At 56.3% G+C, this 21,397-nt stretch overlaps 1 protein-coding gene across 3 annotated transcripts in view; it reads right to left on the reverse strand.

The window, feature by feature from the left end:
* mrc2 (mannose receptor, C-type 2) overlaps positions 1 to 21,397 on the reverse strand; it is a 603,955-nt gene that overhangs the window by 270,196 nt on the left and 312,362 nt on the right. For all 3 annotated transcript variants that reach the window (XM_072486972.1, XM_072486974.1, XM_072486973.1), the window contains one exon: positions 16,556 to 16,652. In XM_072486972.1, coding sequence (XP_072343073.1) covers positions 16,556 to 16,652 — 97 coding nt within the window. The remainder of the gene's footprint in view (positions 1 to 16,555; positions 16,653 to 21,397) is intronic.

Raw genomic sequence — 21,397 nt, forward strand, 5'->3', positions numbered from 1 at the left:
CTGCACTCTCTCACCCACAGTTCCTGACCACCTCTCCACTCTCTCACCCACAGTTCCTGATCTCCTCTGCACCCCCTCACCCACAGTTCCTGACCTCCTCTCCACTCACTCACCCATAGTTCCTGACCTCCTCTGCACCCTCTCACCCACAGTTCCTGGTCTCCTCTGCATTCTCTCACCCACAGTTCCTGGTCTCCTCTGCAATCTCTCACCCAGAGTTCCTGAGCTCCTCAGAACACTCCGAACCACATTTCCTGACCTCCTCTGCACCCTCTCACCCACAGTTCCTGACCTCCTCTGCACTCTCTCACCCACAGTTACTGGCCTCCTCTGCACCCTCTCACCCACAGTTCGTGGCCTCCTCTGCACTCTCTCACCCACAGTTCCTGACCTCCTCTGCACTCTCTCACCCACAGTTCCTGGCCTCCTCTGCACTCTCACTCACAGTTCCTGATCTCCTCTGCACCCTCTCACCCACAGTTCCTGATCTCCTCTGCACTCTCTCACCCACAGTTCCTGACCTCCTCTGCACTCTCTCACACACAGTTCCTGACCTCCTCTGCACTCTCTCGCCCACAAGTTCCTGACCTCCTCTTGACCCTCTCTCCCGCAGTTCCTGGTCTCCTCTGCACCCTCTCACCCACAGATCCTGACCTCCTCTCGACCCTCTCACCCACAGTTCCTGACCTCTTCTGCACTCTCTCACCCACAGTTCCTGGTCTCCTCTGCACCCTCTCACCCACAGTTCCTGACCTCCTCTGCACCCTCTGACCCACAGTTCCTGATCTCCTCTGCACTCTCTCACCCACAGATCCTGACCTCATCTGCACCCTCTCACCCACAGTTCGTGGTCTCCTCTGCACCCTCTCTCCCACAGTTCCTGGTCTCCTCTGCACTCTCTCACCACAGTTCCTGACCTCCTCTGCACCCTCTCATCTACAGTTACTGACCTCTTCTGCACTCTCTCACCCACAGTTCCTGGTCTCCTCTGCACCGTCTCACCCACAGTTCCTGGTCTCCTCTGCACTCTCTCACCCACAGTTCCTGGTCTCCTCTGCACTCTCTCACCCACAGCTCCTGATCTCCTCTGCACCCTCTCACCCACAGTTCCTGACCTCCTCTGCACTCTCTCACCCACAGTTCCTGGTCTCCTCTGCACTCTCTAACCCACAGTTCCTGATCTCCTCTGCACCCTCTCACACACAGTTCCTGACCTCCTCTGCACTCTCTCACCCACAGTTTCTGGCCTCCTCTGCAGTCTCTCACCCACAGTTCCTGATCTCCTCTGCACCCTCTCACCCACAGTACCTGACCTCCTCTGCACTCTCTCACCCACAGTTACTGGCCTCCTCTGCACCCTCTCACCCACAGTTCCTGGCCTCCTATGCACTCTCTCACCCACAGTTCCTGACCTCCTCGCCACCCTCTCACCCACAGTTCCTGGCCTCCTCTGCACCCTCTCACCCACAGTTCTTGATCTCCTCTGCACCCTCTCACCCACAGTTCCTGGTCTCCTCTGCACACTCTCACCCACAGTTCATGACCTCCTCTCCACTCTTTAACCCACAGTTCCTGACCTCCTCTGCACCCTCTCACCCACAGTTCATGACCTCCTCTCCACTCTCTCACCCACAGTTCCTGACCTCCTCTGCACCCTCTCACCCACAGTTCCTGGTCTCCTCTGCACTCTCTCACCCACAGTTCCTGGTCTCCTCTGCACTCTCTCACCCACAGTTCCGGGTCCCCTCTGCACTCTCTCACCCACAGTTCCTGATCTCCTCTGCACCCTCTCACCCACAGTTCCTGGTCTCCTCTGCACTCTCTCACCCACAGTTCCTGGTCTCCTCTGCACTCTCTCACCCACAGTTCCTGGTCTCCTCTACACTCTCTCACCCACAGTTCCTGATCTCCTCTGCACCCTCTCACCCACAGTTCCTGACCTCCTCTGCACCCTCTCACCCACAGTTCCTGGTCTCCTCTGCACCCTCTCACCCACAGTTCATGACCTCCTCTCCACTCTCTCACCCACAGTTCCTGACCTCCTCTGCACCCTCTCACCCACAGTTCGTGACCTCCTCTCCACTCTCTCACCCACAGTTCCTGACCTCCTCTGCACCCTCTCACCCACAGTTCCTGGTCTCCTCTGCACTCTCTCACCCACAGTTCCTGGTCTCCTCTGCACTCTCTCACCCACAGTTCCTGATCTCCTCTGCACCCTCTCACACACAGTTCCTGACCTCCTCTGCACTCTCTCACCCACAGTTTCTGGCCTCCTCTGCAGTCTCTCACCCACAGTTCCTGATCTCCTCTGCACCCTCTCACCCACAGTACCTGACCTCCTCTGCACTCTCTCACCCACAGTTACTGGTCTCCTCTGCACCCTCTCACCCACAGTTCCTGGTCTCCTCTGCACCCTCTCACCCACAGTTCCTGGTCTCCTCTGCACTCTCTCACCCACAGTTCCTGATCTCCTCTGCACCCTCTCACACACAGTTCCTGACCTCCTCTGCACTCTCTCACCCACAGTTTCTGGCCTCCTCTGCAGTCTCTCACCCACAGTTCCTGATCTCCTCTGCACCCTCTCACCCACAGTACCTGACCTCCTCTGCACTCTCTCACCCACAGTTACTGGTCTCCTCTGCACTCTCTCACCCACAGTTCCTGACCTCCTCGCCACCCTCTCACCCACAGTTCCTGGCCTCCTCTGCACCCTCTCACCCACAGTTCTTGATCTCCTCTGCACCCTCTCACCCACAGTTCCTGGTCTCCTCTGCACCCTCTCACCCACAGTTCATGACCTCCTCTCCACTCTCTCACCCACAGTTCCTGACCTCCTCTGCACCCTCTCACCCACAGTTCGTGACCTCCTCTCCACTCTCTCACCCACAGTTCCTGACCTCCTCTGCACCCTCTCACCCACAGTTCCTGGTCTCCTCTGCACTCTCTCACCCACAGTTCCTGGTCTCCTCTGCACTCTCTCACCCACAGTTCCTGATCTCCTCTGCACCCTCTCACCCACAGTTCCTGACCTCCTCTGCACTCTCTCACCCACAGTTTCTGGCCTCCTCTGCACTCTCTCACACTCAGTACCTGACCTCCTCTGCACTCTCTCACACTCAGTACCTGACCTCCTCTGCACTCTCTCACCCACAGTTACTGGCCTCCTCTGCACCCTCTCACCCACAGTTCCTGACCTCGTCTGCACCCTCGCATTTACAGTTCCTGACCTCCTCTGCACTCTCTCACCCACAGTTCCTGACCTCCTCTGCACCCTCTCATCTACAGTTCCTGACCTCCTCTGCACTCTCTCACCCACAGTTCCTGACCTCCTTTGCATCCTCTCACCCACAGTTCCTGACCTCCTCTGCACTCTCTCGCCCACAGGTCCTGACCTCCTCTGCACTCTCACCCACAGTTCCTGGCCTCCTCTGCACTCTCACTCACAGTTCCTGATCTCCTCTGCACCCTCTCACCCACAGTTCCTGATCTCCTCTGCACTCTCTCACCCACAGTTCCTGACCACCTCTCCACTCTCTCACCCACAGTTCCTGATCTCCTCTGCACCCCCTCACCCACAGTTCCTGACCTCCTCTCCACTCACTCACCCATAGTTCCTGACCTCCTCTGCACCCTCTCACCCACAGTTCCTGGTCTCCTCTGCATTCTCTCACCCACAGTTCCTGGTCTCCTCTGCACTCTGTCACCCACTGTTCCTGCCCTCCTCTGCAATCTCTCACCCAGAGTTCCTGAGCTCCTCAGAACACTCCGAACCACATTTCCTGACCTCCTCTGCACCCTCTCACCCACAGTTCCTGACCTCCTCTGCACTCTCTCACCCACAGTTACTGGCCTCCTCTGCACCCTCTCACCCACAGTTCGTGGCCTCCTCTGCACTCTCTCACCCACAGTTCCTGACCTCCTCTGCACTCTCTCACCCACAGTTCCTGGCCTCCTCTGCACTCTCACTCACAGTTCCTGATCTCCTCTGCACCCTCTCACCCACAGTTCCTGATCTCCTCTGCACTCTCTCACCCACAGTTCCTGACCTCCTCTGCACTCTCTCACACACAGTTCCTGACCTCCTCTGCACTCTCTCGCCCACAAGTTCCTGACCTCCTCTTGACCCTCTCTCCCGCAGTTCCTGGTCTCCTCTGCACCCTCTCACCCACAGATCCTGACCTCCTCTCGACCCTCTCACCCACAGTTCCTGACCTCTTCTGCACTCTCTCACCCACAGTTCCTGGTCTCCTCTGCACCCTCTCACCCACAGTTCCTGACCTCCTCTGCACCCTCTGACCCACAGTTCCTGATCTCCTCTGCACTCTCTCACCCACAGATCCTGACCTCATCTGCACCCTCTCACCCACAGTTCGTGGTCTCCTCTGCACCCTCTCTCCCACAGTTCCTGGTCTCCTCTGCACTCTCTCACCACAGTTCCTGACCTCCTCTGCACCCTCTCATCTACAGTTACTGACCTCTTCTGCACTCTCTCACCCACAGTTCCTGGTCTCCTCTGCACCGTCTCACCCACAGTTCCTGGTCTCCTCTGCACTCTCTCACCCACAGTTCCTGGTCTCCTCTGCACTCTCTCACCCACAGCTCCTGATCTCCTCTGCACCCTCTCACCAACAGTTCCTGACCTCCTCTGCACTCTCTCACCCACAGTTCCTGGTCTCCTCTGCACTCTCTAACCCACAGTTCCTGATCTCCTCTGCACCCTCTCACACACAGTTCCTGACCTCCTCTGCACTCTCTCACCCACAGTTTCTGGCCTCCTCTGCAGTCTCTCACCCACAGTTCCTGATCTCCTCTGCACCCTCTCACCCACAGTACCTGACCTCCTCTGCACTCTCTCACCCACAGTTACTGGCCTCCTCTGCACTCTCTCACCCACAGTTCCTGGCCTCCTATGCACTCTCTCACCCACAGTTCCTGACCTCCTCGCCACCCTCTCACCCACAGTTCCTGGCCTCCTCTGCACCCTCTCACCCACAGTTCTTGATCTCCTCTGCACCCTCTCACCCACAGTTCCTGGTCTCCTCTGCACACTCTCACCCACAGTTCATGACCTCCTCTCCACTCTTTAACCCACAGTTCCTGACCTCCTCTGCACCCTCTCACCCACAGTTCATGACCTCCTCTCCACTCTCTCACCCACAGTTCCTGACCTCCTCTGCACCCTCTCACCCACAGTTCCTGGTCTCCTCTGCACTCTCTCACCCACAGTTCCTGGTCTCCTCTGCACTCTCTCACCCACAGTTCCTGGTCCCCTCTGCACTCTCTCACCCACAGTTCCTGATCTCCTCTGCACCCTCTCACCCACAGTTCCTGGTCTCCTCTGCACTCTCTCACCCACAGTTCCTGGTCTCCTCTGCACTCTCTCACCCACAGTTCCTGGTCTCCTCTACACTCTCTCACCCACAGTTCCTGATCTCCTCTGCACCCTCTCACCCACAGTTCCTGACCTCCTCTGCACCCTCTCACCCACAGTTCCTGGTCTCCTCTGCACCCTCTCACCCACAGTTCATGACCTCCTCTCCACTCTCTCACCCACAGTTCCTGACCTCCTCTGCACCCTCTCACCCACAGTTCGTGACCTCCTCTCCACTCTCTCACCCACAGTTCCTGACCTCCTCTGCACCCTCTCACCCACAGTTCCTGGTCTCCTCTGCACTCTCTCACCCACAGTTCCTGGTCTCCTCTGCACTCTCTCACCCACAGTTCCTGATCTCCTCTGCACCCTCTCACCCACAGTTCGTGACCTCCTCTGCACTCTCTCACCCACAGTATCTGGCCTCCTCTGCACTCTCTCACACTCAGTACCTGACCTCCTCTGCACTCTCTCACACTCAGTACCTGACCTCCTCTGCACTCTCTCACCCACAGTTACTGGCCTCCTCTGCACCCTCTCACCCACAGTTCCTGACCTCGTCTGCACCCTCGCATTTACAGTTCCTGACCTCCTCTGCACTCTCTCACCCACAGTTCCTGACCTCCTCTGCACCCTCTCATCTACAGTTCCTGACCTCCTCTGCACTCTCTCACCCACAGTTCCTGACCTCCTTTGCATCCTCTCACCCACAGTTCCTGACCTCCTCTGCACCCTCTCACCTACAGTTCCTGACCTCCTCTGCACCCTCTCACCCACAGTTCCTGGTCTCCTCTGCACTCTCTCACCCACAGTTCCTGACCTCCTCTGCACTCTCTCACCCACAGTTCCTGAGCTCCTCAGAACACTCCGACCCACATTTCCTGACCTCCTCTGCACCCTCTCACCCACAGTTCCTGACCTCCTCTGCACTCTCTCGCCCACAGGTCCTGACCTCCTCTGCACTCTCACCCACAGTTCCTGGCCTCCTCTGCACTCTCACTCACAGTTCCTGATCTCCTCTGCACCCTCTCACCCACAGTTCCTGATCTCCTCTGCACTCTCTCACCCACAGTTCCTGACCACCTCTCCACTCTCTCACCCACAGTTCCTGATCTCCTCTGCACCCCCTCACCCACAGTTCCTGACCTCCTCTCCACTCACTCACCCATAGTTCCTGACCTCCTCTGCACCCTCTCACCCACAGTTCCTGGTCTCCTCTGCATTCTCTCACCCACAGTTCCTGGTCTCCTCTGCACTCTGTCACCCACAGTTCCTGCCCTCCTCTGCAATCTCTCACCCAGAGTTCCTGAGCTCCTCAGAACACTCCGACCCACATTTCCTGACCTCCTCTGCACCCTCTCACCCACAGTTCCTGACCTCCTCTGCACTCTCTCACCCACAGTTACTGGCCTCCTCTGCACCCTCTCACCCACAGTTCGTGGCCTCCTCTGCACTCTCTCACCCACAGTTCCTGACCTCCTCTGCACTCTCTCACCCACAGTTCCTGGCCTCCTCTGCACTCTCACTCACAGTTCCTGATCTCCTCTGCACCCTCTCACCCACAGTTCCTGATCTCCTCTGCACTCTCTCACCCACAGTTCCTGACCTCCTCTGCACTCTCTCACACACAGTTCCTGACCTCCTCTGCACTCTCTCGCCCACAAGTTCCTGACCTCCTCTTGACCCTCTCTCCCGCAGTTCCTGGTCTCCTCTGCACCCTCTCACCCACAGATCCTGACCTCCTCTCGACCCTCTCACCCACAGTTCCTGACCTCTTCTGCACTCTCTCACCCACAGTTCCTGGTCTCCTCTGCACCCTCTCACCCACAGTTCCTGACCTCCTCTGCACCCTCTGACCCACAGTTCCTGATCTCCTCTGCACTCTCTCACCCACAGATCCTGACCTCATCTGCACCCTCTCACCCACAGTTCGTGGTCTCCTCTGCACCCTCTCTCCCACAGTTCCTGGTCTCCTCTGCACTCTCTCACCACAGTTCCTGACCTCCTCTGCACCCTCTCATCTACAGTTACTGACCTCTTCTGCACTCTCTCACCCACAGTTCCTGGTCTCCTCTGCACCGTCTCACCCACAGTTCCTGGTCTCCTCTGCACTCTCTCACCCACAGTTCCTGGTCTCCTCTGCACTCTCTCACCCACAGCTCCTGATCTCCTCTGCACCCTCTCACCCACAGTTCCTGACCTCCTCTGCACTCTCTCACCCACAGTTCCTGGTCTCCTCTGCACTCTCTAACCCACAGTTCCTGATCTCCTCTGCACCCTCTCACACACAGTTCCTGACCTCCTCTGCACTCTCTCACCCACAGTTTCTGGCCTCCTCTGCAGTCTCTCACCCACAGTTCCTGATCTCCTCTGCACCCTCTCACCCACAGTACCTGACCTCCTCTGCACTCTCTCACCCACAGTTACTGGCCTCCTCTGCACCCTCTCACCCACAGTTCCTGGCCTCCTATGCACTCTCTCACCCACAGTTCCTGACCTCCTCGCCACCCTCTCACCCACAGTTCCTGGCCTCCTCTGCACCCTCTCACCCACAGTTCTTGATCACCTTTGCACCCTCTCACCCACAGTTCCTGGTCTCCTCTGCACACTCTCACCCACAGTTCATGACCTCCTCTCCACTCTTTAACCCACAGTTCCTGACCTCCTCTGCACCCTCTCACCCACAGTTCATGACCTCCTCTCCACTCTCTCACCCACAGTTCCTGACCTCCTCTGCACCCTCTCACCCACAGTTCCTGGTCTCCTCTGCACTCTCTCACCCACAGTTCCTGGTCTCCTCTGCACTCTCTCACCCACAGTTCCTGGTCTCCTCTGCACTCTCTCACCCACAGTTCCTGATCTCCTCTGCACCCTCTCACCCACAGTTCCTGGTCTCCTCTGCACTCTCTCACCCACAGTTCCTGGTCTCCTCTGCACTCTCTCACCCACAGTTCCTGGTCTCCTCTACACTCTCTCACCCACAGTTCCTGATCTCCTCTGCACCCTCTCACCCACAGTTCCTGACCTCCTCTGCACTCTCTCACCCACAGTTCCTGGTCTCCTCTGCACTCTCTCACCCACAGTTCCTGATCTCCTCTGCACCCTCTCACCCACAGTTCCTGACCTCTTCTGCACTCTCTCACACTCAGTACATGACCTCCTCTGCACTCTCTCACACTCAGTACCTGACCTCCTCTGCACTCTCTCACCCACAGTTACTGGCCTCCTCTGCACCCTCTCACCCACAGTTCCTGACCTCGTCTGCACCCTCGCATTTATAGTTCCTGACCTCCTCTGCACTCTCTCACCCACAGTTCCTGACCTCCTCTGCACCCTCTCATCTACAGTTCCTGACCTCCTCTGCACTCTCTCACCCACAGTTCCTGACCTCCTTTGCATCCACTCACCCACATTTCCTGACCTCCTCTGCACACTCTCACCTCCAGTTCCTGACCTCCTCTGCACCCTCTCACCCACAGTTCCTGGTCTCCTCTGCACTCTCTCACCCACAGTTCCTGACCTCCTCTGCACTCTCTCACCCACAGTTCCTGAGCTCCTCAGAACACTCCGACCCACATTTCCTGACCTCCTCTGCACCCTCTCACCCACAGTTCCTGACCTCCTCTGCACTCTCTCGCCCACAGGTCCTGACCTCCTCTGCACTCTCACCCACAGTTCCTGGCCTCCTCTGCACTCTCACTCACAGTTCCTGATCTCCTCTGCACCCTCTCACCCACAGTTCCTGGCCTCCTCTGCACTCTCACACACAGTTCCTGACCTCCTCTGCACTCTCTCGCCCACAAGTCCTGATTTCCTCTGCACTCTCTCGCCCACAGTTCCTCACCTCCTCTGCACTCTCTCACCCAAAGTTCCTGACCTCCTCTCGACCCTCTCTCCCGCAGTTCCTGGTCTCCTCTGCACCCTCTCACCCACAGATCCTGACCTCCTCTCGACCCTCTCACCCACAGTTCCTGACCTCTTCTGCACTCTCTCACCCTCAGTTCCTGGTCTCCTCTGCACCCTCTCACCCACAGTTCCTGACCTCCTCTGCACCTTCTGACCCACAGTTCCTGATCTCCTCTGCACTCTCTCACCCACAGATCCTGACCTCCTCTGCACCCTCTCACCCACAGTTCGTGGTCTCCTCTGCACTCTCTCACCACAGTTCCTGACCTCCTCTGCACCCTCTCATCTACAGTTCCTGACCTCTTCTGCACTCTCTCACCCACAGTTCCTGGTCTCCTCTGCACCGTCTCACCCACAGTTCCTGGTCTCCTCTGCACTCTCTCACCCACAGTTCCTGACCTCCTCTGCACTCTCTCACCCACAGTTCCTGGTCTCCTCTGCACTCTCTCACCCACAGCTCCTGATCTCCTCTGCACCCTCTCACCCACAGTTCCTGACCTCCTCTGCACTCTCTCACCCACAGTTCCTGGTCTCCTCTGCACTCTCCCACCCACAGTTCCTGATCTCCTCTGCACCCTCTCACACACAGTTCCTGACCTCCTCTGCACTCTCTCACCCACAGTTTCTGGCCTCCTCTGCAATCTCTCACCCACAGTTCCTGATCTCCTCTGCACCCTCTCACCCACAGTACCTGACCTCCTCTGCACTCTCTCACCCACAGTTACTGGCCTCCTCTGCACCCTCTCACCCACAGTTCCTGGCCTCCTCTGCACTCTCTCAGCCACAGTTCCTGACCTCCTCTCCACCCTCTCACCCACAGTTCCTGGTCTCCTCTGCACTCTCTCACCCACAGTTCCTGGTCTCCTCTGCACTCTCTCACCCACAGTTCCTGGTCTCCTCTGCACTCTCTCACCCACAGTTCCTGATCTCCTCTGCACCCTCTCACCCACAGTTCCTGACCTCCTCTGCACTCTCTCACCCACAGTTCCTGACCTCCTCTGCACTCTCTCACCCACAGTTTCTGGCCTCCTCTGCACTCTCTCACACTCAGTACCTGACCTCCTCTGCACTCTCTCACACTCAGTACCTGACCTCCTCTGCACTCTCTCACACACAGTTCCTGACCTCCTCTGCACTCTCTCACCCACAGTTCCTGGTCTCCTCTGCACTCTCTCACCCACAGTTCCTGACCTCCTTTGCATCCTCTCACCCACAGTTCCTGACCTCCTCTGCACCCTCTCACCTACAGTTCCTGACCTCCTCTGCACTCTCTCACCCACAGTTCCTGACCTCCTCTGCATCCTCTCACCCACAGTTCCTGACCTCCTCTGCACCCTCTCAACTACAGTTCCTGACCTCCTCTGCACCCTCTCACCCACAGTTCCTGGTCTCCTCTGCACTCTCTCACCCACAGTTCCTGGTCTCCTCTGCACTCTCTCACCCACAGTTCCTGGTCTCCTCTGCACTCTCTCACCCACAGTTCCTGGTCTCCTCTGCACTCTCTCACCCACAGTTCCTGACCTCCTTTGCATCCTCTCACCCACAGTTCCTAACCTCCTCTGCACCCTCTCACCTACAGTTCCTGACCTCCTCTGCACTCTCTCACCCACAGTTCCTGACCTCCTCTGCATCCTCTCACCCACAGTTCCTGACCTCCTCTGCACCCTCTCAAGTACAGTTCCTGACCTCCTCTGCACCCTCTCACCCACAGTTCCTGGTCTCCTCTGCACTCTCTCACCCACAGTTCCTGACCTCCTTTGCATCCTCTCACCCACAGTTCCTGACCTCCTCTGCACCCTCTCACCTACAGTTCCTGACCTCCTCTGCACTCTCTCACCCACAGTTCCTGACCTCCTCTGCATCCTCTCACCCACAGTTCCTGACCTCCTCTGCACCCCCTCACCCACAGTTCCTGACCTCCTCTCCACTCTCTCACCCACAGTTCCTGACCTCCTCTGCACCCTCTCACCCACAGTTCCTGGTCTCCGCTGCACTCTCTCACCCACAGTTCCTGATCCCCTCTGCACCCTCTCACCCACAGTTCCTGACCTCCTCTGCACTCTCTCACCCACAGTTTCTGGCCTCCTCTGCACTCTCTCACACTCAGTACCTGACCTCCTCTGCACTCTCTCACCCACAGTTCCTGATCTCCTCTGCACTCTCTCACCCACAGTTCCTGACCTCCTCTGCACTCTCTCACACACAGTTCCTGACCTCCTCTGCACTCTCTCGCCCACAAGTCCTGATTTCCTCTGCACTCTCTCGCCCACAGTTCCTCACCTCCTCTGCACCCTCTCACCCACAGTTCCTGACCTCCTCTGCACCCTCTCACCCACAGTTCATGACCTCCTCTCCACTCTCTCACCCACAGTTCCTGACCTCCTCTGCACCCTCTCACCCACAGTTCCTGGTCTCCTCTGCACTCTCTCACCCACAGTTCCTGGTCTCCTCTGCACTCTCTCACCCACAGTTCCTGATCTCCTCTGCACCCTCTCACCCACAGTTCCTGACCTCCTCTGCACTCTCTCACCCACAGTTTCTGGCCTCCTCTTCACTCTCTCACACTCAGTACCTGACCTCCTCTGCACTCTCTCACACTCAGTACCTGACCTCCTCTGCACTCTCTCACACTCAGTACCTGACCTCCTCTGCACTCTCTCACCCACAGTTACTGGCCTCCTCTGCACCCTCTCACCCACAGTTCCTGACCTCGTCTGCACCCTCGCATTTACAGTTCCTGACCTCCTCTGCACTCTCTCACCCACAGTTCCTGACCTCCTCTGCACTCTCTCACCCACAGTTCCTGACCTCCTTTGCATCCTCTCACCCACAGTTCCTGACCTCCTCTGCACCCTCTCACCTACAGTTCCTGACCTCCTCTGCACCCTCTCACCCACAGTTCCTGAGCTCCTCAGAACACTCCGACCCACATTTCCTGATCTCCTCTGCACTCTCACCCACAGTTCCTGGCCTCCTCTGCACTCTCACTCACAGTTCCTGATCTCCTCTGCACCCTCTCACCCACAGTTCCTGATCTCCTCTGCACTCTCTCACCCACAGTTCCTGACCTCCTCTGCACTCTCTCACACACACAGTTCCTGACCTCCTCTGCACTCTCTCGCCCACAAGTCCTGATTTCCTCTGCACTCTCTCGCCCACAGTTCCTCACCTCCTCTGCACTCTCTCACCCAAAGTTCCTGACCTCCTCTCAACCCTCTCTCCCGCAGTTCCTGGTCTCCTCTGCACCCTCTCACCCACAGATCCTGACCTCCTCTCGACCCTCTCACCCACAGATCCTGACCTCTTCTGCACTCTCTCACCCACAGTTCCTGGTCTCCTCTGCACCCTCTCACCCACAGTTCCTGACCTCCTCTGCACCCTCTGACCCACAGTTCCTGATCTCCTCTGCACTCTCTCACCCACAGATCCTGACCTCCTCTGCACCCTCTCACCCACAGTTCGTGGTCTCCTCTGCACTCTCTCACCACAGTTCCTGACCTCCTCTGCACCCTCTCATCTACAGTTCCTGACCTCTTCTGCACTCTCTCACCCACAGTTCCTGGTCTCCTCTGCACCGTCTCACCCACAGTTCCTGGTCTCCTCTGCACTCTCTCACCCACAGTTCCTGGTCTCCGCTGCACTCTCTCACCCACAGTTCCTGGTCTCCTCTGCACTCTCTCACCCACAGTTCCTGATCTCCTCTGCACCCTCTCACACACAGTTCCTGACCTCCTCTGCACTCTCTCACCCACAGTTTCTGGCCTCCTCTGCAATCTCCCACCCACAGTTCCTGATCTCCTCTGCACCCTCTCACCCACAGTACCTGACCTCCTCTGCACTCTCTCACCCACAGTTACTGGCCTCCTCTGCACCCTCTCACCCACAGTTCCTGGCCTCCTCTGCACTCTCTCAGCCACAGTTCCTGACCTCCTCTCCACCCTCTCACCCACAGTTCCTGGCCTCCTCTGCACCCTCTCACCCACAGTTCTTGATCTCCTCTGCACCCTCTCACCCACAGTTCCTGGTCTCCTCTGCACCCTCTCACCCACAGTTCATGACCTCCTCTCCACTCTCTCACCCACAGTTCCTGATCTCCTCTGCACCCTCTCACCCACAGTTCCTGGTCTCCTCTGCACTCTCTCACCCTCAGTTCCTGGTCTCCTCTGCACTCTCTCACCCACAGTTCCTGATCTCCTCTGCACCCTCTCACCCACAGTTGCTGACCTCCTCTGCACTCTCTCACCCACAGTTTCTGGCCTCCTCTGCACTCTCTCACACTCAGTACCTGACCTCCTCTGCACTCTCTCACACTCAGTACCTGACCTCCTCTGCACTCTCTCACCCACAGTTACTGGCCTCCTCTGCACCCTCTCACCCACAGTTCCTGACCTCGTCTGCACCCTCGCATTTACAGTTCCTGACCTCCTCTGCACTCTCTCACCCACAGTTCCTGACCTCCTCTGCACCCTCTCATCTACAGTTCCTGACCTCCTCTGCACTCTCTCACCCACAGTTCCTGACCACCTTTGCATCCTCTCACCCACAGTTCCTGACCTCCTCTGCACCCTCTCACCTACAGTTCCTGACCTCCTCTGCACCCTCTCACCCACAGTTCCTGGTCTCCTCTGCACTCTCTCACCCACAGTTCCTGACCTCCTCTGCACTCTCTCACCCACAGTTCCTGAGCTCCTCAGAACACTCCGACCCACATTTCCTGACCTCCTCTGCACCCTCTCACCCACAGTTCCTGACCTCCTCTGCACTCTCTCACCCACAGTTCCTGGCCTCCTCTGCACTCTCACTCACAGTTCCTGATCTCCTCTGCACCCTCTCACCCACAGTTCCTGATCTCCTCTGCACTCTCTCACCCACAGTTCCTGACCACCTTTGCATCCTCTCACCCACAGTTCCTGACCTCCTCTGCACCCTCTCACCTACAGTTCCTGACCTCCTCTGCACCCTCTCACCCACAGTTCCTGGTCTCCTCTGCACTCTCTCACCCACAGTTCCTGACCTCCTCTGCACTCTCTCACCCACAGTTCCTGAGCTCCTCAGAACACTCCGACCCACATTTCCTGACCTCCTCTGCACCCTCTCACCCACAGTTCCTGACCTCCTCTGCACTCTCTCACCCACAGTTCCTGGCCTCCTCTGCACTCTCACTCACAGTTCCTGATCTCCTCTGCACCCTCTCACCCACAGTTCCTGATCTCCTCTGCACTCTCTCACCCACAGTTCCTGGCCTCCTCTGCACTCTCACTCACAGTTCCTGATCTCCTCTGCACTCTCTCACACACAGTTCCTGACCTCCTCTGCACTCTCTCGCCCACAAGTCCTGATTTCCTCTGCACTCTCTCGCCCAAAGTTCCTCACCTCCTCTGCACTCTCTCACCCAAAGTTCCTGACCTCCTCTCGACCCTCTCTCCCACAGTTCCTGGTCTCCTCTGCACCCTCTCACCCACAGATCCTGACCTCCTCTCGACCCTCTCACCCACAGTTCCTGACCTCTTCTGCACTCTCTCACCCACAGTTCCTGGTCTCCTCTGCACCCTCTCACCCACAGTTCCTGACCTCCTCTGCACCCTCTGACCCACAGTTCCTGATCTCCTCTGCACTCTCTCACCCACAGATCCTGACCTCCTCTGCACCCTCTCACCCACAGTTCGTGGTCTCCTCTGCACTCTCTCACCACAGTTCCTGACCTCCTCTGCACCCTCTCATCTACAGTTCCTGACCTCTTCTGCACTCTCTCACCCACAGTTCCTGGTCTCCTCTGCACCATCTCACCCACAGTTCCTGGTCTCCTCTGCACTCTCTCACCCACAGTTCCTGGTCTCCTCTGCACTCTCTCACCCACAGTTCCTGATCTCCTCTGCACCCTCTCACACACAGTTCCTGACCTCCTCTGCACTCTCTCACCCACAGTTTCTGGCCTCCTCTGCAATCTCTCACCCACAGTTCCTGATCTCCTCTGCACCCTCTCACCCACAGTACCTGACCTCCTCTGCACTCTCTCACCCACAGTTACTGGCCTCCTCTGCACCCTCTCACCCACAGTTCCTGGCCTCCTCTGCACTCTCTCAGCCACAGTTCCTGACCTCCTCTCCACCCTCTCACCCACAGTTCCTGGCCTCCTCTGCACCCTCTCACCCACAGTTCTTGATCTCCTCTGCACCCTCTCACCCACAGTTCCTGACCTCGTCTGCACCCTCGCATTTACAGTTCCTGACCTCCTCTGCACTCTCTCATCCACAGTTCCTGACCTCCTCTGCACCCTCTCATCTACAGTTCCTGGTCTCCTCTGCACCATCTCACCCACAGTTCCTGGTCTCCTCTGCACTCTCTCACCCACAGTTCCTGACCTCCTTTGCATCCTCTCACCCACAGTTCCTGACCTCCTCTGCACCCTCTCAACTACAGTTCCTGACCTCCTCTGCACTCTCTCACCCACAGTTCCTGACCTCCTCTGCACCCCCTCACCCACAGTTCCTGACCTCCTCTCCACTCTCTCACCCACAGTTCCTGACCTCCTCTGCACCCTCTCACCCACAGTTCCTGGTCTCCGCTGCACTCTCTCACCCACAGTTCCTGGTCTCCTCTGCACTCTCTCACCCACAGTTCCTGATCTCCTCTGCACCCTCTCACCCACAGTTCCTGACCTCCTCTGCACTCTCTCACCCACAGTTTCTGGCCTCCTCTGCACTCTCTCACACTCAGTACCTGACCTCCTCTGCACTCTCTCACCCACAGTTCCTGGTCTCCTCTGCACTCTCTCACCCACAGTTCCTGGTCTCCTCTGCACTCTCTCACCCACAGTTCCTGGTCTCCTCTTCACTCTTCTCGCCGACAGTTCCTGGTCTCCTCTGCATCCTCTCACCCATAGTTCCTGACCTCCTCTGCACCCTCTCACCCACAGTTCCTGACCTCCTCTGCACTCTCCCACCCACAGTTCCTGATCTCCTCTGCACTCTCTCACCCACAGTTCCTGACCTCCTCTGCACTCTCTCACCCACAGTTCCTGGTCTCCTTTTCACCCTCTCATTCACCCACCATTGTAGCAGTTTTTCAGCTATTGGTCTGTAAGATGAGGCAAATCCACCGCAGTTTAATACAGAACAAGCTGCTACACCGTTGATGTGTCCCGGGAAGGTAAGCTTTTGAAACGAGTGGAATACTATTGGAAGGAATGCCCCGTCACTCGCTGCAGTGCGTCCGAACTTGTCGCGTTCCTCTCATTCAGGCAAAAATGGCCTGTGACTCGGTCATTCAGATACTCACTCCTATTCCATCACTCCATGTCCAGCTCTGCTCTGTCCCTGGGTTCCGTCTATTCAGCCCAAGCCAGAACCAATGATACTCGTGATCCTCCGACTCCCTAGGAAGCAGAAACAAGAGAATTTCAAATCTAGGCCAATGCCTCCAACTCCTCCCTCAACTTTGAACTTCATTCATAACTTTTCAGCGACCATAGTATTTTTAAAAATTGATCAGTTTTTTCAGTGTTGGAAAAGGCAGATGATTCCTTTCACACCAGCGGGGCTGATTCTCCTGCAGCATAAAGGCCAGATCTTTACCGCTTGTGCGTGACTGGCTTCAAATAACATTGAGCGGAAATCAGTGTCCGCTCTGGTACCGTGCGAGCTCTCGCGCCTCTGAGGGTCGTACGGCCAAATCCTTCTCCAGAAACTTGATCAAGTAATCTCAAGCGACACTCTCCAGCGCAGTACTGAGGAAGTGCCACACTATTGGAGTTAACAGCTTTCGATGAGTTCTTGAACCGAGATCCCAGACGTGATTCAACCACTGCGTTCCGCCTGGCACAGATCCGGGCAAATTGCGGAAAAGGCCAAAATCGAGGGGGTGATGGGGCTTTGCATCTGTGAGGCCTTCAGGCCATCTTTAAATATTGTGGAGACCCCAAACAGGGGCAATCACAGCTGGAGCCTGTCTGTCCTACCAAACACCTCCAGGACAGAGCCCTACTGCAGCTTCTATCCTGAAAGTCAATTTCACTCCCTTTGACTGTGAGCAGCCTCTAGCTTCACAGCTGAAGGCTAATTCAAGAGAGAAACCAGGGCATCGGGCAGTGCTCTTTATTAACAGGAATGTTCAGCTTCTGTGTGACCACTGCCTCCGAATCATGCATGTGTGTGCGTAGTATCCAGGGAGCGTGTATGACAGCTACATCCTGGGGAATTCAGAGATCCCCAGTATCTTTGACGACCACCCCAGGGTGACGGGTTGGCTTGTGGGGGGACAAGGGACACCCGCTTGTCATGATATGCAAACATGCAGCTAATGAACACATAGAATAGGACACGATCAATGAGCAGTCAGGACACTCGGGGTGGTATCTCACTATAAAAGGGATATATGAGGCACTCACACCCTCTTTCCACAGACCAACATCTACAGAGTGAGACAGGGTGTATCCTCAGCATCACACTGGCTTAGAGCAAGGCTGGTTCAGTTAGACTGAGTTACTACATTTAGATTAGCAGAGAGTCAAACTCATTGAGAACTGTGCCAACAGTTTAATAAAACACATTCAAGACTTCCGGGTGCGGCGATGACCAGCTAAGTCGCACGTTTCGGCAGCTCCCGGTGGAACGGACTTTTGGGCTCTTGATAGGAGCCCCAACGGCAATTTTAACGGCAAAAAACACTGTGCGGTAATCCAGAAGGGAACCCCCCCTGGACACGGATGGAAAAAAGAGAGGAAAGTGGCCGGATTGCGGTGGATCCTCTAGAGCAGCGGCCAGGAAGGCAGGCACGAAGCAAGATGGCGTCGGAAGGAGGCAGTTTAATATGGGGCCCTGACAAACAAGAGTTCCTGCGGCGTTGCGTGGAAGAACTCAAAAAGGAGATGAAGAAGGAGCTGTTGGCCCCGATATTACAAGCGATTGAGGGGGTAAAGGAGGAGCAAAAGACCCAGGAACAGGAGCTTCGGGTCGTGAAGGCAAAGGCCGCTGAGAATGAGGACGACATACAGGGCCTGGTGGTGAAAACAGAGATGCACGAGGCACAACACAAAAGGTGTGTGGAAAGGCTGGAGGTGCTGGAGAATAATGCGAGGAGGAAGAATTTAAGGATTCTTGGTCTTCCCGAAGGTGTAGAAGGGGCGGACGTCGGGGCATATGTGAGCACGATGCTGCACTCGTTAATGAGATCGGAGGCCCCGACAGGTCCGCTGGAGGTGGAGGGAGCCTATCGAGTTATGGCGCGAAGACCGAGGGCTGGAGAAATTCCTCGAGCCATAGTGGTGAGATTTCTCCGATATAAGGACAGAGAGATGGTCCTCAGATGGGCAAAGAAAACTCGGAGCAGTAGGTGGGAGAACGCGGTGATCCGCGTATATCAAGATTGGAGTGCGGAGGTGGCGAGAAGGAGGGCAAGTTTTAATCGGGCCAATGCGGTGCTGCATAAACGGAAGATTAAATTTGGAATGCTGCAACCAGCAAGGCTGTGGGTCACACATCAAGGGAAACACCACTACTTCGAAACGGCAGGTGAAGATCGGACATTTATTGTCGAGGAGAAACTGGAGTGAGCGGGCCAGAAAAAGAACGTTTGGGACAAAGTGGGGGGGGTGAATATGTGGGATGAAGGGGGGGAAAAGAGGGAAGAGATGACTTCCCAAGTTGTTAATCCTGCGACCCTGTAACTTTTCTCTCTTCCCCATGTCGTGGGGGAGGGGGGGAGGGAGGATGAGGAACTGAGGGCGCTGGCCATTGGGGGCGGGGCCAAAAGGGAAGCGCGGGCTTTGTTCTCGCGCTATGGTAATCACGGCGGGAACAGGGAAGCAGGAAGGAGGGGGCCAGCCCCCGGATGGGAAGGAGAGAATGATGTGCTTTCTGGATCAGCTGAAATTTCCTAAGGTGGAGGAGCAGGAGAGGGTGGGACTGGGAGAACAGATTGAGATGGAGGAAGTAGTGAAAGGGATTGGGAGCATGCAGGCGGGGAAGGCCCCGGGACCAGATGGATTCCCAGTTGAATTCTATAGGAAATATATGGACTTGCTGCCCCCGCTGCTGATGAGAACCTTTAATGAGGCGAGGGAAAGGGGGCAGCTGCCCCCGACTATGTCAGAGGCAACGATATCGCTCCTCCTAAAGAAGGAAAAAGACCCGCTGCAATGCGGGTCCTACAGGCCCATTTCCCTCCTGAATGTGGACGCTAAGATTCTGGCCAAGGTAATGGCAATGAGGTTAGAGGATTGTGTCCCGGGGGTGGTTCATGAGGACCAAACTGGGTTTGTGAAGGGGAGACAGCTGAATACAAATATACGGAGGCTGCTAGGGGTAATGATGATGCCCCCACCAGAGGGGGAAGCGGAGATAATGGTGGCGATGGATGCCGAGAAAGCATTTGATAGAGTGGAGTGGGATTATTTGTGGGAGGTGCTGAGGAGATTTGGCTTTGGGGATGGGTATATCAGGTGGGTACAGTTGCTGTATAGGGCCCCGATGGCGAGCGTGGTGACGAATGGACGGGGGTCTGACTATTTTCGGCTCCATAGAGGGACGAGGCAGGGATGTCCTCTGTCCCCGTTATTGTTTGCACTGGCGATTGAACCCCTGGCCATAGCATTGAGGGGTTCCAGGAAGTGGAGGGGAGTACTCAGGGGGGGAGAAGAACACCGGGTATCTCTGTATGCGGATGATTTGTTGCTATATGTGGCGGACCCGGCGGAGGGGATGCCAGAGATAATGTGGATACTTGGGGAGTTTGGGGATTTTTCAGGGTATAAACTGAACATGGGGAAAAGTGAGTTGTTTGTGGTGCATCCAGGGGAGCAGAGCAGAGAGATAGAGGATTTACCGTTGAGGAAGGTAACAAGGGACTTCCAGTACTTGGGGATCCAGATAGCCAAGAATTGGGGTACATTACACAGGCTTAATTTAACGCGGTTGGTGGAACAGATGGAGGAGGACTTTAAGAGATGGGACATGGTGTCCCTGTCATTGGCAGGTAGGGTGCAGGCGGTTAAAATGGTGGTCCTCCCGAGATTCCTTTTTGTGTTTCAGTGCCTCCCGGTGGTGATCACGAAGGCTTTTTTCAAAAGAATCGAGAAGAGTATTATGAGTTTTGTGTGGGCTGGGAAGACCCCGAGAGTGAGGAGGGGATTCTTGCAGCGTAGTAGGGACAGCGGGGGGGGGCTGGCACTACCGAGCCTAAGTGAGTACTACTGGGCCGCCAATGTTTCAATGGTGTGTAAGTGGATGGGAGAAGGGGAGGGAGCGGCGTGGAAGAGATTGGAGAGGGCATCCTGCAGGGGAACTAGCCTACAAGCAATGGTGACGGCACCGTTGCCGTTCTCACCAAAGAAATACACCACAAGCCCGGTGGTGGTGGCTACATTGAAAATTTGGGGGCAGTGGAGACGGCATACGGGAAGGACGGGAGCTTCGGTGCGGTCCCCGATAAGAAACAATCATAGCTTCGTTCCGGGGAGAATGGATGGGGGATTTGGAGCATGGCAAAGAGCTGGGGTAGTACAACTGAGAGATCTGTTTGTAGATGGGACATTTGCGAGTCTGGGAGCGCTGACGGAAAAATATGGGTTGCCCCAAGGGAATGCATTTCGGTACATGCAATTGAGGGCTTTTGCGAGGCAACAGGTGAGGGAATTCCCGCAGCTCCCGATGCAGGAGGTGCAGGATAGAGTGATCTCAGAGACATGGGTGGGGGATGGTAAGGTGTCGGACATATACAGGGAAATGAGGGACGAGGGGGAGATCATGGTAGATGAGCTGAAAGGGAAATGGGAAGACGAACTGGGGGAGGAGATGGAGGAGGGGCTGTGGGCTGATGCCCTACGTAGGGTAAACTCATCGTCCTCGTGTGCCAGGCTAAGCCTGATACAATTTAAGGTGTTACACAGGGCGCATATGACTGGAGCACGGCTTAGTAAATTTTTGGGGGTAGAGGATAGGTGTGCGAGATGCTCGAGAAGCCCAGCGAATCACACCCACATGTTCTGGTCATGCCCGACACTACAGGGGTTCTGGGTGGGGGTGGCAAAGGTGCTTTTGAAGGTGGTGGGGGTCATTTTGCGTGCTCTTCCCGGGGCCCAACGCATGCGCGCTACGAACAGGATAACGAAGCGGCCGAAACCCG

This window comes from Scyliorhinus torazame, chromosome 21 (genome assembly GCF_047496885.1).
Source record: "Scyliorhinus torazame isolate Kashiwa2021f chromosome 21, sScyTor2.1, whole genome shotgun sequence".
Lineage (NCBI taxonomy): Eukaryota > Metazoa > Chordata > Chondrichthyes > Carcharhiniformes > Scyliorhinidae > Scyliorhinus > Scyliorhinus torazame.